The sequence below is a fragment of the Mobula birostris genome, chromosome 9 (genome assembly GCF_030028105.1).
Source record: "Mobula birostris isolate sMobBir1 chromosome 9, sMobBir1.hap1, whole genome shotgun sequence".
NCBI lineage: Eukaryota > Metazoa > Chordata > Chondrichthyes > Myliobatiformes > Myliobatidae > Mobula > Mobula birostris.
Genome location: NC_092378.1, coordinates 54,394,238 through 54,412,586, shown reverse-complemented (window position 1 = coordinate 54,412,586; position 18,349 = coordinate 54,394,238). Strand labels below are relative to the sequence as shown.

General features: G+C 45.8%; 1 protein-coding gene across 10 annotated transcripts in view; it reads right to left on the bottom strand.

Moving 5' to 3' along the window:
• The window catches only part of LOC140202766 (protein-methionine sulfoxide oxidase mical3a-like), a 311,216-nt gene that overhangs the window by 10,385 nt on the left and 282,482 nt on the right, over positions 1-18,349 (bottom strand). For 8 of the 10 annotated variants that reach the window (XM_072268077.1, XM_072268079.1, XM_072268081.1 and 5 more), the window contains one exon: positions 7,471-7,539. The exons of 1 other annotated variant lie outside the window; for it this stretch is intronic. In XM_072268077.1, the coding sequence (XP_072124178.1) occupies positions 7,471-7,539 (69 nt within the window). Of the gene's footprint in view, positions 1-7,470; positions 7,540-18,190; positions 18,242-18,349 lie in introns of all 10 variants that reach the window. One more of the 10 variants, XM_072268078.1, reaches the window with a different exon arrangement.

The window sequence follows — 18,349 nt, the reverse complement described above, 5'->3', positions numbered from 1 at the left end:
CAGTAAAAGAGACTCTTTGGCCCACTGAGTGCATGCTTTTTTGTCTCTGTTAATCCTGTTTTCAGTACTCACCCAAAGCCTTTAATGCCATAGCATTTTAAATGCTTTATCTAAATGTTACGAGAGTACCTGCCTCCTCTACCCTCATAATCACTGTATGCCAGAATCCAACCATCCTCTGGGTGAAACTTCTCCTTCTCAGATCCCCTACTCTTTTACCTCATACTCATGCCCTCTGGTTACAAACACACCTGCTAAGAAAATGTTTCTCGTGACTTTCACTATCTTTGCCCCTCATGATTTTGTTTACCTCAGTGATCCTCAGCCTTCTCTGCTCCAAAGAAAACAAATGCAGCCTCTCTAGTCTCTTACAGCTGAGGCACTCCATTCAGACAACACTGTGGTGATTCTCCTCTGTTCCCCTCTCCCATGCAATCATGCCCTTCTGACAGTGGAGTGACCAAAATGGTACACAGGACTCCACCTATGGCCTATCCAATATCTTGTATTTCTATATTCTACACCCCAGCTAATGAAGGCAAACATCCCATATACCTTCTTACTCACCTTGTCTACTTGTGAGATTGCCTAAGGGGACTTAGACGTACACCAAGGTCCCGTTTTTTTTTTAAAAAAAGAGTTCTGCTATTCATTGTGTTTATCTTAGTGTTTTGGTCCTCCCAAAATGTATCATCTCACATTTTTCAGGATAAAATTGTCTCTGTCATTTCTCCGCATATTTTACCACTAAATCAATGTTGTTCTGAAGGGTACCTTCCCCATTATCAATTACACCAACAATATTGTCCCACTACCTACATTCACATCCAGATCATTAATGCACAGAACAAGCAGTAAGGCTTGTAGTACTGGTTCCTGTGGTACACCAATGGTCACACACTTAGTCATAGAAATCTAATTGCATTCCAGCTTGTAACTCACTTCAAGGTGTTAAGTTATTCACTATATAAACTCCCAAAGCTGGCCTGTAATGTACTTCCAAGTACCTCAATTTAGAGGGGGTACCTGCTTTAAAGAACACAACGTTTCTGTCCACAAGAGTGATCCTGAGCTTCAAGTTGCCTGTTTCTTTTGTTTGCCATCCCACTTTCATCTTGATCTGTTAGCCACTAGCTTCTTTTAGCTCAACTTCATCTTCCCTCTAGACTAATTTACAGTCCTCAGATCAGCAATGAATTCAACAATTCAGCTATTCCAGTCTTGCATTTCACATTTACACTATGCAGTCCCTTATTCTTCTCTCCTCTCCTGCTGTTTCAGATTTCTTTCCTCTTCTCCTATCTACACCTTCCAGACATATCTTCACCTCTCTCAGCGGGCACCACCACTTGTGTTGTTCAGTGTCTCCTGGTTTCTATCCTATCAGGCACCTCTCTATCTTCTAGGCAACAAAACACATTTCATTTCTAACTTGTTCCCAGTTCCAAGAACATTGGTCTTAAACACTGACTGTATTTCTCTGTTCACAGAGACTGCCTGACCTGCAGAGTATTTCCACTGCCTTATGTTCTTCTACATATCTTAAAAACTCCAGTGACAATCTGCACATAACTCACTTTAATGCTTCTGTTATTCTATAAATGTGCCCAAACCTGTTTATTTTATTATGGCTTTTACCTATTTATAAAACTCAAACTTAGTCCAGTTTGGTTGTTATTCTATAAATAAGAAGCCAATAGCTGTCATCCAAGCTGAAGTCTATAACTTGCTCCAATTTATTTCGGATTATCTTCAAAATCTCTCAATAAGACAATTTATTTCTCAGATTGTTATTCCACTTTTGATCTCTTGCTCGTACTTCCATCTTGATACCTATTACCTATTCCATAATTAAGTTCTCAGTTAGGTTCTGGACAGTAAACATTAAAAGACATCTATTATTCTTTATGTACGTCTCAAATAATTTGTGTTTCGATTGTACATTCTAACTCACTCTTCAAGTATTTGTATAGGAACTTACCACATCTCATCTCCAGTCATCTATTGTTCCATAATTAAACTCTCTGAATTAGATTTTACTTTGTATCTCACTCTCAGACAGCTGATATTCCACTATTGACTAGATTTTAGCCCACAACATACTTCAGGGTAACTGCTACTCTATTATAAACTCACAAAGTATTTTGATAAATTTCCAACCCATATCTTACTCCAAGTTTTACACTCTCTACATCAACCTTCAAATCCCACTGAATATGTTGTAACCTGTAGCTCACTACGTGGGTATACATAAATATCCTACATCTGAACTTTGAAAATCTCTCAGTTTGGATTTGGCATTGAACTTATCGCCAGGTATTTTATATTCCACCTGTAATCTCTTCGATATCTATTGATTAGATTCCAGGCTGTAACTCAGCTGGACATCTGTTACTGACTATATAAACTACAAGAAATTCTAACCTGCAAGTCTCTACAAGGTCTGCTATTCTCGATAGTGCATTCTGCTGTCAGGTACGCTGTATCACATAGACAATTTCTGTCACACATTCACTATTTTCTGGGACACCCCAGGCAATTCTGAGCACAAGTGTATATCCGCTATCTCAGAGACACTCACGTATGAAGACATATTTTCATTCGCAATGCACACGTTCATTCACAGAACCTCAGAAGTGACCAAAACTCTAATACAATCACATTCCTGAGCCTACTCTATCCTGAACGTAGATAAAAAAAACAAAGCAAGCAATGGTTCTTGGATGTAAATTAGAGACTGACCTTTGAACATTTTCCTTACCCCACTTGCTTATTCCTTCAATAACTTATTAGGCACAGCAATGCTTTAACCTGTAATATCTTTCTGGAGTGGGACCTAAAACGTAACTCAGATAGCCTCAGGGACTCACTGAGCACTGGGAACTGGCGTAATTGCAACAAGCAACTAAAATAAAAAGTCAGTAGATAACCAGGTGAAGTCTTGTTATAGTATTATTGCAGTGGTATATCTATAATCAAAGTTTGTACAAAGGGAAGCTTGAAATGTTGGTTTTATTGCAATAGAACAGAGAAGTCCTTAATCAGCTTGTTTCAACTGAGTCTGATTTTGACTTAATGGTTGGTCTTGTGACACTGGTTCCTTACAATGGCTTGGCTGTATTATCAGTTTGTTAAGAGGAGTTTTACAACATTGTTTTTATTGGAATGCAGTCTCTACATTACTAATTTCACACAATGGTTGATGTTATATTGGTTTATTACAGCATGAGGCCTTTACTGTTAATTTGTAATAATGGATCAGCTGTAATATTGGCTGAGTGTAATGTGAGATTTACACTATTAGCTACACATAACAGTTGCTCTGTAATCTACCCAGATACATATAGTGATTAATCTGCAATGCTAATTTATGATAGGAAATCTACAAAATCGGTTACAATGGCAGGTCTGTAATATTAAATTGAAACTGATTGGTCTGTAATGTTACATTCATACCATGACTGGTTTGTTATAAAGGAAGCCGTTTGTTAGCTTATTACACTGATAAGCTTGTAATGTCAATTTGTTTAACAAAGAATGATACTTTTTGTGAGATTTAACCTAAGATTTCCCCAATTTTTTTGTTATACCAAGACAATGAAAAATTCCTCTATCAATGTACTACCCAAAGATATTATTGCTGCTCTTCTGCTTGTGGAAAGCTGTGAGAAGGGGGAATTGGAAGAGCAGAGTAAAGGTGAGTGGATGGAAAGAGGAGGGAGGATGGGGCCATGTTGGGCCTGACAGATGAGCATAGTATTTCCACATAACGCCTACTGATGGACAGCTTCGAGTTTATTAAGTTGGCCTCAGCTACAAAACATTCTCTAGAGAACAGTAGAAGTCAGGAAATGAAGTATTTCAGACTCTTGTAAAGCATTTAATTAATGTAAAGTTTCATTTGTATTGAATTCAAGGTTAAAAAAAACTGAAAACACTTCCCAATAACTTTGAGTGGTATGGATTTGATTGGCTGGTGTTCCTACTCTTACTGACACACTTGAAACTCACACTGGATTCATTCCCTTCTTGCAAATTCGTATCTAGGTTATAACAGTGACTGACTAACTACCATTCAGTCACTCTGGTACCATAGAACACCGCCAATTCGGTTCACTGGTTTATTGGAAGGACCGATGGCAGGGGGAGCTGTGTGGCCTAGGTAATACACATAAAAGTTGCTGGTGAACGCAGCAGGCCAGGCAGCATCTCTAGGAAGAGGTACAGTCAATGTTTCGGGCCGAGACCCTTCATCAGGACTAACTGAAGGAAGAGTGAGTAAGGGATTTGAAAGTTGGAAGGGGAGGGGGAGATCCAAAATGTTGTTTGTTGGCCTAGGTAATAGTCAGGATTAGGCCTCATGCCGCAGTGTTGCCTGTTGCTACCGCCAGGAGGGGAGACACTGGAAGCGGTGTGGTGCAGCATCCATGCTGGATTGGGTGCAGGCTCCAATCATTGGTGCTGCCCTCCGGTGTTCATTCGGTGGAGGACAACTTGGATTGCGTGTGTTTATCCGCATACGGCTGAGGGTTTGTTCTTGCCAACACCGTTCATACTTCATCAATCTACAGGGCATGTCACTTAAGGACTCGGGGGCTATATTATTTTTTTTTGTGTGACTGTATGTTTACTGCTATCTTATATCTGTGATATGTGCTTTGTGTTGTGTATGACTATTATGTGATTTGCACCTTGGCCCCACAGGAACACTGTTTCATTTGGCTGTATTCATGTATGGTTGAATGATAATTAAACTTGAACTTAGCCTGACAATCCATTAAGAAGGACAGCTTCTAATCGGTTTGGAATGAATATAGAAATCTAAAGATGCTGCTGCTTCCTACTTCTGTCCCTGAACATGTGTTTAATTAGTACTAATTAGATTTTATGGTTTTAAAAGTTCAAGGTATATTTTAAACAGCAAGTTTGTATCATCATTATTCATATCATTCCAACTTCTTTGTACTTTGATGAGACTGGGCTAGTTGAGGGAACTGTGTACTTAGTGCTTAGAACCACTGTCTGCAAACCCGTCTTTCCGCTTTCCCAGCCCCTGCCCCATGTTCACCAGCTGTGGTTTGCACCTGACTCCTGATTCACTCTCTCTGGCCATGTTTGACAGGTAACCCTCAGATGCCTCCACTGGCAGCTGACCAAGGCTTAGAAATACCGTGCCTCTGCAAATGGAAGGATTCTCAGCCAAGATGGGGGGAAAGAGGGATCTCAGACCATTCAACAAAATGGATACTTGCAAAAACCGAAGAGAAGAGCAAGGAGCAGGAATAAAGCTCAGTCAGTGAGATGAGAAGTCAGTCCGGGTGGAGACTGCTGCGGGTGAAATGGAGCGAGTTACTGCAAGCAGGCAGAAGAGGCAAAGTAGAGTCCCAGGGAACAGCAGTTATGCGCTTATCAAATCCACAACCTGATTTCATGCTTGCCATCCCTTGTCAGCCCCAACAGGTACCCACAACAAAGTGAATCCTTGGGGGTGGAGCTCAGGAAATTGCCCTTCCTCATTTGTTGCCCAACTCCTCACCTCCTTAAGGGTGGTAGTTGCTCGTGGGTCTCCTACACTGTTGCCTGGCTTTCAGACCCACTGTACCATGCTGGCTCTGCACTAACCCCATTTAAATGAACGCCACACTGCCCCACTAACTCTCCTGTGCATCTCGGCTTCTGCTGAGTGTGTATTGACTGCAGTCACATTTGGAAATGACCCTAATCTACTCCCAAGCCACTACCCTCCGGGTAGACTGCTGACTGACTTTTCACTCAGAGTGGTTTTCCAGTTCTTTAGATTGTTATTGCTGGTGTGGGAATGGTCCACTTGAAAATACGCGGTCTGAAAGGAGGATCTTTACCACAGTGAGCATATGCATCAACATAAATTGTACCATCAAGTACTGGACGGGAAAAGGGGAGCTCAGGGAAAGATGAGGGAAGAAGTTAGCGAGGAAATGTGTGGGCCAGAACATTTTGTTAAGAGAGATTGGGAGAAAATTGGATGGGTACAGAAGCACCTAATGGGGAAAACAGGAAACGGGAAGGAGCGGCCAGGAAACAGAGTAAAAGGAGAAACAGAGAACAGGAGATGGGGAGTCTAAAGGGTCAGACTAGGAGTGTGCCTGCATGGTGTGGTCACAGGGTAGTGAAGAGTAGCAGGAGAGAGTGAGGGCATGAAGCAATGGGGTCAGGGCACCGAGGGAAGTGGGGATTAGGGGTGGCGACGGGGTTGAGTGCAGGTATCAAGGAATAGCATAAGGGCACTAGTGTTGAGAGCTGGTACAGAGGATGAACCAGGTGGTAAAGTTGGGGGGTGGTGGTGAGAGATGAGATGGAGCTTAGGGCGGGCATCAAAGAATGGTGTCAGGGCACTGGTGTTGAGAGCTGTGACAGAGGATGGAAGGGTTGGGGTGGGGATTGGGGATGGCGGTGAGTGGTGTCAGGGCACTGGTGTTGAGAGCTGTGACAGGGGATGGAAGGGTTGGGGTGGGGATTGGGGATGGCGGTGAGTGGTGTCAGGGCACTGGTGTTGACAGCTGTGACAGAGGATGGAAGGGTTGGGGTGGGGATTGGGGATGGCGGTGAGTGGTGTCAGGGCACTGGTGTTGAGAGCTGTGACAGAGGATGGAAGGGTTGGGGTGGGGATTGGGGATGGCGGTGAGTGGTGTCAGGGCACTGGTGTTGACAGCTGTGACAGAGGATGGAAGGGTTGGGGTGGGGATTGGGGAAGGTGGCGAGTGGTGTCAGGGCACTGGTGTTGAGAGCTGTGACAGAGGATGGAAGGGTTGGGGTGGGGATTGGGGATGGCGGTGAGTGGTGTCAGGGCACTGGTGTTGAGAGCTGTGACAGAGGATGGAAGGGTTGGGGTGGGGATTGGGGATGGCGGTGAGTGGTGTCAGGGCACTGGTGTTGAGAGCTGTGACAGAGGATGGAAGGGTTGGGGTGGGGATTGGGGATGGCGGTGAATGGTGTCAGGGCACTGGTGTTGACAGCTGTGACAGAGGATGGAAGGGTTGGGGTGGGGATTGGGGAAGGTGGTGAGTGGTGTCAGGGCACTGGTGTTGAGAGCTGTGACAGAGGATGGAAGGGTTGGGGTGGGGATTGGGGATGGTGGTGAGTGGTGAGATGGGAGGGAGGGGGCCGAGGGACAGGCGGTCCTATGTCTTGTTTCACTGAGGATCACTGTTAGTCTGGCAGAGTATTTAGATCCAATAACCTAAGTGAATCATTTCCCTTCTCTCTCTGCCCCATCAGTCTGAAGTTATGAATTCCTCGGCTTCCTGATGGGGGTCCAGCTCTCTATCTGCTCTTGCCTCAACCTCACTAAATCTCGTCCCGCAGTGGGCGCGTCGTTGTGGATTCAGATTTACAACCCGAGCGGGTGTCCAAGGGAACTGTACTGAGCCTCAGGGTTTGAGAGCCCTGCGGTGTGGTTAGAGTGACCCCCTCGGGGCTTGTTTACGTTACCTCTGTCGTGGGTGCAGCAGTGGCAGAAGGAAAGAGGTCTTCGCCGCGGAGCTCCAACAAGGGCCTCAACTTCAACCAGAGAAGTGAAAGAAAGGGAAAGCACAGGAGCAGAGTGTGAGAGGGACAGAAGTAGAGGGCAAAGAAAAGATTCTAATAATGAGGGCAGGAAACAAGCAGAAAGAAATGAAGGAAAATAAGAACAGAATGAGACAGTGCAAATGCCTGCAACAATCCAGGAACTAATGGCATTTTCCAGGCATGCAATCCAGGGTTAAACAATCAAAGACTACGGGTAACCTTTGATAACAAGCAGCCTCCAACTTTCAAAACCTGAAGCGTAGTGTTCTCACTGAATCAAGAGTGGGGCAAGACCGAGGGAGAGAGGCAGAGCCAGGGAGCAACTCAGACAGAAACAGAGAGGCAGGGAGGAATGGGAAGCATGGTTTGAGGGAGGGAAGGCACGTGCGTGCAAGAGAGTGAGGAAGAAATAGCAGGGGGAGAGAGAGAGAGAGAGGAGGCAGTGAGTCAGTGTGAGAGAGAAGAGTAGATGAGAAGAGTGAAAAGTGAATCCAAAAAGGTGCAGGAAAGATTTGTTGCTGATGGCACTGCCCACGTATAGCTCAGAATATGGAGTGTTCTGCCTCTTTCTCTCATTGCCCTTCTGTTGTTGTGCTGTGTCATAATGGCTGGTTTATAACAGTAGTTTCTTTGGTCTTCAGCTTTTAGGGTCTGTGCTCTAGCTAAGCCGGTTTGGCAGAAGACTGCTTGAGCAGTGTAGAACCTAGCACGATGCTGAGTTAGGGAAACAAATTCCACAGTCATGGAGCATCATGCGAGTCATGAGAACATCCACCAGTGCCCATGCTTAAACCGAACCAACACCACGGGACAGTCTGCCCAACAGGGAGAAGTGTTGATACAGATCCAAGGTCAAAGGGCTATGGGTGATGGAAGAGAGGAAACAGTTAATTATTCAACAAAGAAACCATTTCAATTACATAAAGAGCATGCAATCAAACCAGCCTACATTTAAAACCAGGAGCAAACATACAGCTGGACTTTATCAGTGACTGTCCCCTCTAAGCGTAAGTCAGCCCATTAACAGTAACTGTTCCCTTTAGCAGTGAGCTATCCATTTGGCATTTAACCTGGTCAGAGGGAGCAGGGCTATCCATGAACTGTGATTCTCAAATCACACCGAGAGTGATTTCTGCTCTCATCCCTCTGACTTGTAGATTCCAACTCGAGCTGTGCATCATCACCTTTAGTAACGTGTCAAAGCTTCAAGGATGAGTACGGGTTGGCTGTTGTTAGGGACAATCGCAGCTGAGGACAGTTGTGGTTGCTGCCAACATCTGCGTGTGTGCCATTTTTCCACAGCCAATGATAGGGAGCAGGAAACCAAGCCAGACAGATGGTTAGGTTCATGCAAAGAGATGTACACAGTGATAGCTAACAGAGAGAAGTGAGTGTGAAACCTACAGTCCACTCACTATTGTTAATATTACTGCTCCAAAGTCTAAATATTCAGGCTCCTGTGATAAAACAGAAAAATCAGGTAAAAATAACTGCAGAGCACACCCTTTTCTTATTAAGTGCAACAACCTATCTCCAGTCTCTCTCCTCTGCCTCCCCGTCACAGTTCTCTTCATCTCTTCCTATCGCATCCTGCCTCCCCCAGTCAGAACCCCATCTCCCCATACACCCAACTCCCCTTAAACACCCGCTGTCTCCTCGATTCACACCATCTCCGTCACATCTGCCTCTCCCCATCACACCCTACATCTCCCCACACTCTCCTCAACCTCTGCTTCTGCCCACCACACCATCTTTCCTCATCACACCCTTCCTGTCTCCTTTCCCACACTCTCCTTCACTTCTCCCATTTGCCTTGTCCCACGCCATCACACTCCCCAGCCCTCCACCCCATCACATCTCCCCACCCTTCACAGAACTTTAGTATGGTCCAGCACCAGAGACTTAACCCCAATAACCCTGCATCAATCTTTCAAACAGGACATTGCTTTATTTTCAAATATCCTTTGGGAGGCTCACCCATCCTATTAGGTGATGCAGTGGTCCTGCCCCATCCATCTGTAGCCATTAATATTTATTCTGCCCATTAGTGTCCATCTGCTTGATAACTAGAGTTCTGTTTTGCCCCATTATTGCCCACCTCACACCATCTTATTACCTCCCCAACACTGTCAGTCTCCCTCCACTGTTCGAACGTTGGTGGTTAAAAGTTCCACCTCAATGACTACAGCTCCACAACTCGGGTTGACCAAGTGCTGCATCGGTCTCGATAAACCATCTCCCTGCACTCTAGTCCATTGCCCCATAAGATCCATTCAATCACTCAGAGATCCCTGCAACATTTCCGACACAGAAGGCCTCCCTTTCAGTGCTCCTGCTTCAGCTAATAAAGGAAAGGCCCCAGTATATCTTTTTAACCACCATAAGACATTGGAGCAGAACTAGGCCATTCGGTCCATCAAGTCTACTCTGTCATTCCATCATGGTTGATTTATTATCCCTCTCAACCCCATTCTCCTGCTTTCACCGCATAACCTTTGATGCCCTCTAGAGCCATCTATGACAATGAATTCCACAGATTCACACCCCCTGGCTGAAGAAATTTCTCATCTCTGTTTTAAAGGTATGTCTTTCTATTCTGAGATGGTCCCTTTAGTTCTAGACTCCCTCATTATACGAAATATCCTCTCCAAGTCCACTCTATCAAGGTCTTTCAATAATTCGATAGGTTTCAATGAGATCCACTCATTCTTCTAAACGCAGGGCAGGTCTAAACCTATTGACCTGTCCTACTACTTTTAAGTGTTTGTTCACACACAATCTAAGATTTCTCTGTTTCTCCACACCATTACTCTGCTATTTTTGTGATACACTCTACAGTTAAGGCTACATCGTTAATTATGTAACACAAAAATAAGGACCAAGTAGTGATCACTGAGCACCACACCCTCTACCTCCCAGAGGGACAGCTTACAGTCTCAGATACCCATTGACTATGCTTTTGAAGTCTGTCATGAGCCTTGTGGCCCAATCAGGCTGGTGCTTATGCCCGTTTCCGTGGAGACTGAGAGTACGAGACTCCCCCCCCCCCCCCCCGGATAGGACGCCAGTCTATCACGAGATTAACCCCCAGCATTTTTGCCGGTACCTATTCTCAGCTGGGTAGACTGGAGCATTGTGTGGTTAAGCGCCTTGCTCAAGGACACACACGCTGCCTCAGCCGAGGCTTGAACCCACGACCTTCAGATCGCTAGTCCAACGATCTAACCACTTGGCCACACACCACACACTGTCTCTGCTTCCTGCCACTGAACTAGTTCTGAACCTACTTTGCCTTTCTCCCTTGGATCCCAAGAATGTTTGCATTTTATGACTAGTGTTAAAAGCCTTGCCAAAATCAATGTAGATTACATAAATCACATGGTGAATTTTTTAATGTAACAGTCAGGCTAATCAGACACAACTTTTACTTAGCAAGTCTACACCGACTGTTTCCAATTAACCTCTGGTTCTGCAAATGCCACTTAGAATTGATTCTAATAATACATCCAAGAATTAACTGTGTTATCCTTTCTCTCATTTTTTTAAAACAATGGTACAACTTTACCAGTCTTCCAATCCTTGGTAGTCGGGAAAAATCAAAAAATTGTGATTAGAATCTCTGCATTTTCTACCATAGTTCTTTAAATAGCCTGGGCTGTAGTTCATCAGGCTCTGTTGATTTGCCCACTTCACAAATGCTAAAGCCCTGAATTCCTTGAACCATTTTGTTAAGTGGCTTCTGTGACTGATTTACCTTTGAAAAACCGTTAATAATGCACTGTCACTCTCAATTTACTAAAATTGTGCATGCCCACAATTAGAAGCTTTACATATTTCTCTCTGCCCTTTTCCATAACTATGCCAAGTCTAACTGAATTAAGTTCACTGTTCATTCCAGTGATGTAAATCCAGCATAGCAACCTCCCACCCCATCAGCTTGGCTTGCTCCATACTAATTATAAAAATTATCTCCTTAGTGCATCGTTTGGAACTCTGACCTTCTATACCCCAGTGCATTCTAAGGTGCAAGAGGAGATACCATCTCCATTGGGTAAGAGGTGTCTGACAGTGCAGGTGAGTGGGCAGTCTGAGAGGTGGGGCTACTGTCACTTACAAAGCAATGCTAATTAAAAGCCTTCTTAACTAGTCCGTTCTGCCCACACCAGTCAATGTATTTTAACTTTTACCCTGTTCTCTGCACATACAGTACATATGCCCATCCTCTGAAATGCCTTTATGCTACTTGCCTCCACTGCCATAGCAGTGTACTCCCAGCACCCATCACTTTCTGTGTCAAAAAAAATTACCCACACATCTCCTTTGAACTTACCCCCTCTCACGTTAAAAGCATACCCTCTAATTTTTGACATTGCGACTCCGGGAAAAAGATAGTGGCTGTCTAATCTATCTATGCCCCTCATAATCTTACAAACTTCTTTCAGGTTCCCCCTCTGTCTCTGCTGCTTTAGAGAAAATAACCCAAGTCTGTCCAGCCTCTCTGCATATCACATGCGCTCTGATCTACGCAGCAACCTGGTAAACCTTTCCAAAGACTCCACATCCTCCCTACAATGGGGCGAGCTGAAAAGAGAGCAATATTTCAGATGTGGTCTAACCATAGTTCTGCAAAGCTGAAACATACTGTAGCTAGCTGAATCTTGAACTCAAGCGCCTTGACCAACAAGGGAAAGTGTGCCATGCACCTTCTCTACTATCCTGTCGAATTGTGCAGCCACTTTCCCGGAGTTATGGTCTTGGAGGAACTGTGTTTGCTCCCAATGCATACCCTCATGTTTCCCGAATCCCCTTTACTACTTTGAGTGGTCATGAGATTTCCAGGACTCAGTGGGGATGTTTCACTTTTATCAAGGTGGTGTTTAGGACATCCTAAAAATCAAATAAATCTCATCCTGTGACAGGGCAGGAACAAGATTCTGTTCTGGGAGTCTGGTGTCTGACATGCTAATGCTGTGATCTGCTCACTGGGGCTGATGGACTATAATTGCGCTGGAGATGCTGGTCTGAGAGAGGGCACTGACATCCAGCATCCTGCTAGAGGATTTCATGGGTTTTGCAGAGTCAGTGTCAGAACTTCTCCAAGCCTTGAAGTTACCTGCTGTAAGTAGTCCATTTCTTAGAAACATTCCAGGACAGGGGTCCTTACTGCCCGATAGATCATGAGTTGTGTGTTAGGTTAGAGGTTATAATCTTCAAAATCAGTCTCTGAACACAGTGAAACACAAACATTGTCTGCATACTGCAGCTCTGAGATGGAGATGGGGTGGCATAATGATTCTGGAGTGGAGGTGGCCTATGTACAGTTTCCTATTCCTATTAGTCCGTAAATTAGTTCCATTCCAGTGGGAATACTGTGGGAGGGGAAGTGCATCATTATTGTGAGAAAGATGCCACACTGGGATACCAATAATGCTTGGTAATGCTGCTAGCTCACTGGTTAAAATTGTGCTTTTCAGGCCTTCATGAAGTGTACGTAAGGAAGAGATGAACTGTGGGTGGCCAGGTCTAAGGTGGGTGCTCCATAGTTCCCCATAATTGATGCAGTCACACTCTTTACCGTCAAAGAAGGGAATTATAGGGGTGAATGGGTAGGTGTGGCATTTCTGTTGCTTGTACAGATATGTGCCAGGAAGGAGATTAGTGGAGAGGGATGAATGGACAAGGGAATCATGAAGAGAGCGATCTCTGTGGTAAGTGGAGAGTGAGGGGGAAGTAATTATGCAGCCTCCAGCTCCAGCTCCAGTCTGCACCTTGGCTGCCACCACTGCAGGCCGAGACCTTCCCTGCTGTCGCTGGGCCCCCAGGCTCTACTCCCCCCACCACCACTCTCCAACCCCTAGTCTCTCAGGCTCCTCCGTCACTCCTTGGATCCTCAGAACTTCCATTTTCTTCCCACCCTACTTTCCCTGAACACTCCAGTCCTCCCCCTCCTCTCTTACCCCGCCTCTGATCCCAGCTCTAATCCCTGCTAAGTCTTCACTATTCCCTCTGACCTTACCCTCTCTCTGAGGCGGACTGTTCTGTCCTCAGTAAGGGCCTCACCTTTGTCTCCCTTCGCCTGCACCCACCATGATGCTGAACTCTTCTGTCACCTTCTTTGGCAGAATTCCCCTCCCCACACTAATGACCCTTCTCCTGTTTCCAACCCTCCTCTTCTTGGACATCCCACTCTGGTTCTCTGCCTGCTCTGGATCTTTACATCTCTAATTGCCGACAGGACATCAACCGGCTTGACTTTGGTACTCCCCTCTCCTCGAACCTTACTCCCTCCACACTCTCTGCACCAATTCCAACCTTATCATCAAACCTGTAGACGAAGATGGCGCTGTTATAGTGTGGTTGACTGACATCTAGCTTGCTGAGGTCAGGCTCCAACTCTCAGAAATTTCTTCTAACATATCCCTTGTAACGGGCCCCAATCTGGATCATCAGAAAATTGTCTCTGGCACCATCACTAATCTCATCAACTCTAGAGAACTCCAATCCACTGCCACCAAAATTATAGCTTCCTTACCCCACACTGTTCATTTCTACCTTTCCACAAACCTGATTTCTACATTTCCACAAACCTGATTATTTGTGTAGGCCTATTGTTTCTGCCTGCTCCTGCCCTAATGAACTCATGTCTGCATACCTTGACTCCATTCTATCCCCCTTGGACGAGCCCACTCCTACCTATATCTGCAACATGCCTTCCTCACTAGGTTTCTAGTCTATGGTCCTGACCGCCTCATTTTCACCATGGATATCCAGTCCCTAGACACATCTATCCCCCATCAAGAAGGCCTTAAAGTTCTCCTTTCTCAAGAATCAACCAGTTCCCCTTCAACACTACCCTCCTTTGTCTGGCAGAACTGGTCCTCACCCTCAACAATTTCTCCATTGGCTCCTCCCACCTTCTCTGAACTCGAGAGGTAGCCACGGGCTCCAGCTATGCCTCTTCCCTCTATGGAGGTTCAGGGCCCCAAACAGGTCCTTCCAGGTGAGGCAACACTTCACCTGTGAATGTGTTGGGGCTATCTATTGCACCCAGTGCTCCCTATGTGGCCTCCCTATATTGGTGAGACGGTGTAAACTGGGGGAGCCGCTATTGTATCTAGTGCTCACAATGTGGCCTCCTCTATATGGGTGAGACTTGACATAAATTAGGGGACGTCTGCTCCATCTGCCAAAAGCAAATTTCCTGGTGGCCAACTATTTTAATTCCTATCCCCATTCCCTTTCCGGCATGTTGATCCATGGCCTCTTCTTTTGCCACAAAGAGGCCACTCTCAGGGTGCAGGAGCAACATCAATTATTCCATCGAGATCATTCCAACCTGATGGCATAAGCATAGATTTCTCCTTCATTTAATTTTTTTTCTTCTCCCTTACCACTTCTTCTGTTCCCCACCCTGGCCTCTTACCTCTTCTCTTCATCTGCCTACCAAAACGCCTTTCCTTCTTTCTTTTCTCCCATGGTTCACTGTGCTCTCCTATTAAAATTCCTTCTTGCCAACCCTGTACCTTTCTCACTCACCTATCACCTTTAAACTAGTCTCCTCCCTCCACCCCAACCTTTTTATTCTGGTGTCTTTCCCCTTCTTTTCCAGTTCTGAAGAAGGGTGTTGGCTGGAAACGTCAACTGTTTATTCATTTCCATAGATATTACCCGAATTGCTGAGCTCTTCCATCATTTTGTGCGTGCACCCATGGTCGAATGGCAGAGCATACTTGATGGGCTGAATGGCTTATGATCTTAAGGTGCCGGTGTTGGATGGGGGGGCTGGTGTAGCACAGTGGGGTCGGGGTATATAACAATGGGGTCTTGTGCATGTGCCTCTGACAAAACAGTGCCAGTCATGTCAAGACTGGTCATACCTCCCATCTGGTGAGACACAACTCTTCCCTCTGTAGTCACCATTGGGATCAGTTCGTTACACTCTGGGACACAGAGCATTGTCTAGAAGTCCGTGTTGGCCACATCTGCAGCCTCCTGGGTTAGGGATGCCTGTACTGATGAGACCAGTGCGTTGATTCTTTGCTAGAATGAGTTGCATGGTCATGAATGACTGAGATGTTAGACCAGCTCACCTTTTGTGATGAAAGCCACTCCTCTCTGGTTTGGTCCTCCAAAACGTGCAACCCACTGTTGTGTTCTTTAAGCCCTTCCCATTGTATCCCCTGCCTCTCACCTCTGCTGCCAGCTCTTGGTGAAAGGCACTACATGACTACACAACACTAGCAGTGGAAGTGGGGTCAGGAGCAGAGTGGGGAACAGGGTCTGGATGGTGGGAACAGAGATCGGGCCTATCCAGATAGCATGGAAAGCTGTTCTACAGGGGATTGGGAGCAGCCATGGACAGGGAGCAGCCATGGACAGGAGGACATTCAACAGGCAGAGATTCAGGGAACGAAAGGTCAAGGGGAAGGTAAGCAAGGAGGAGGCAGTGGGCAAGGGTATCTGTGCCTGTACGCATGCCCGAGACCCTGCAGCTGTGTGTACAAGGGTATTGAGAGGAGCCTCTCAGCACACAGCACAGTCTGATTCCCCCATTGTACAGAGCTCCGCGCTGCTGGATTGAGGCCCTCGTGTGTTTAGCACATCCAGATTCCTCTCCTTCTGTCTCAAAAACTGAAGCAAAAACCAGCAGATGCCAGAAATATGAACTAAAAACACAAATCTCAGAAACGGAAGGTCAGGCAGGATCCGTCTCTATCAGAATTTAGGAGTCTTTGACCTAAAGCATTAACTTTCTGTCTGCACAGGTGCTGCCAACCTGCTGAATATTGCTGAGATTTTGCCCTTTTTATTTTGTTTTTCTCACCCTGCTTTCACTGCTCTCCAAACTCTCTCACCGTTTCTTCCTTTTACACTGTCTTTTCCCTTCCTAGATTTTTTCTCTTAGTTTCTAGCACTCTGCAAAGTTACTTTCACCTTCCAGGCCTGGTTAAGGCATAAACTGCCTGTGCCGTAAGGCCCCATTCTCCCCAGGACTGGCCCTAACATTCCAGGAAACCATAGCTTCGCATTCAGTTGCACTGTCCTCCTATTCAGTGCGACACAGGGAACTGGATCTTCAATCTGTAATGATTTCTCTAACTTTCTGTAATTACTCGCCCCCCCCCCCCCCCTTTTTCCATTTCCCATTCTGGCTCCCTTTTTACTCTCTCTTCTCACCTGCTGGTCACCGCCCTCTGACACCTCTCCTCTTTCCCCTTCTTCCATCATCCACTATCCTCACCTAACAGATTCCATCTTCTTTAGCTCTTTACCTTCGCCACCTATCACCTCCCATCTTTTCACTTCATCCTTCTCCCCGACCCACCCAGCTCCCCCTCAGCTCGTCTTACCCATCACCTGTCAGCTTGTACTCCTTCCCGTCCTCCCACCTTCTTATTCTGGCTTCTTCCTTTTCCTTTCCAGTCCTGGTGAAGGGTCTCACCCCAAAACGTCAGCTCTTTATTCCTCTAGGTTGATGCTGCCTGACTTGTGGAGCTGCTCCAGCATTTTGTTTCTGTTACTCTGTATTTCCAGCATCTGCAGAATCACTTGCGTTTAGGAATCTGGAACTTATGAAATTTACTACCTTTCAGGCCCTGATTCTTAAGCCCTTTCCTACCTCTTTAAAACGAGTCTTCAGGGCATTGTCTCTATCATTACTCATGACAATCGTACCAAAACAGACCAGAATTTCTGCTTGTTTAGCTATCCTTCCCGTAGCTTCTTCAGCCACTCAATGAAATATTTCAACCTGGTATCACATGAAAGCTCACCTTTGACTGCAGCAGTGCCCATCTGCTCCCCCTAGAAGAGAACTTCTGAGCACAATGGCTCCTTTGACCCTTCTCCTTCCCTGCACCTCTGAGCCACAGTCTGGTGGCCTTGTATCAGGTTAGACACCCAGGGGGGAACACTCTCCCCCATTGGTCCACAGAACGGTGGACGTCGAGGAGAGGGAAAGCAACCTGAAGCTTGCATGTGACAGAGGACATGCACTCCAGCCACATTACTGTTTGTTAGTTTCCATCGCTACATTAAACTCCTCTACCCAACAACTCACCCCCTTGCTTCGTGCTCTGCAGAAGTGAACTGTTGTGGGGGCAGTTGTCCCTGGGACTGGACTCTGCCCCATGGACTTATTACTTCCTCATTACTGTTAGGCTTCACATCTATCTTGCCAGTTAACATTCTGTCATTTCCCCCTCTCCCATTTGTCACTGCTCGCCCTTCATGGTGTGTCTTCACTCCCCACTCCTCTTTTTTCCTCTGCTATCCACATTCTCCTTCATTCCTCCCCAGTCCAGCCCCAGCCCCCAAAGACAGGAACAGGAACTTATCCACAACTATTATTTATCAGCATGGAACTGGATTCAAACCAAAGCTCTTCCTACCATTTGCTGCTTGATTACATGTTGAATAATTTTTAATCACCGGTTCCAATTTGACCAATTCCCCTTCTGTCTGTCCGAGAATGCTCACCGATATACATGAGCCTGTGCAATATCCAGGGCAAGGAGGCAGATACTCTAACCTCACCCAGCTTAAAAGAGGGTGCAGTCAAAGATGCAAGTGAAGAGAAAGTCGTTAGAGAGGAAGGTGAAGGTTAGCAAGAGTGGGGAAACAGAGCGACAGCCATACGTACCACCCAGATGCAAGTCGAGGATTTCACTGTAACTAGACTCTCCCCAATAGTCTATAATAAGATTAGAAAGAGTTACTGTACAATGCCAGGCAACACGCAGTACAAAACATGCATACACACACCCCCACACACACACAGGAGCTGCTCGAGAGGTAAGCC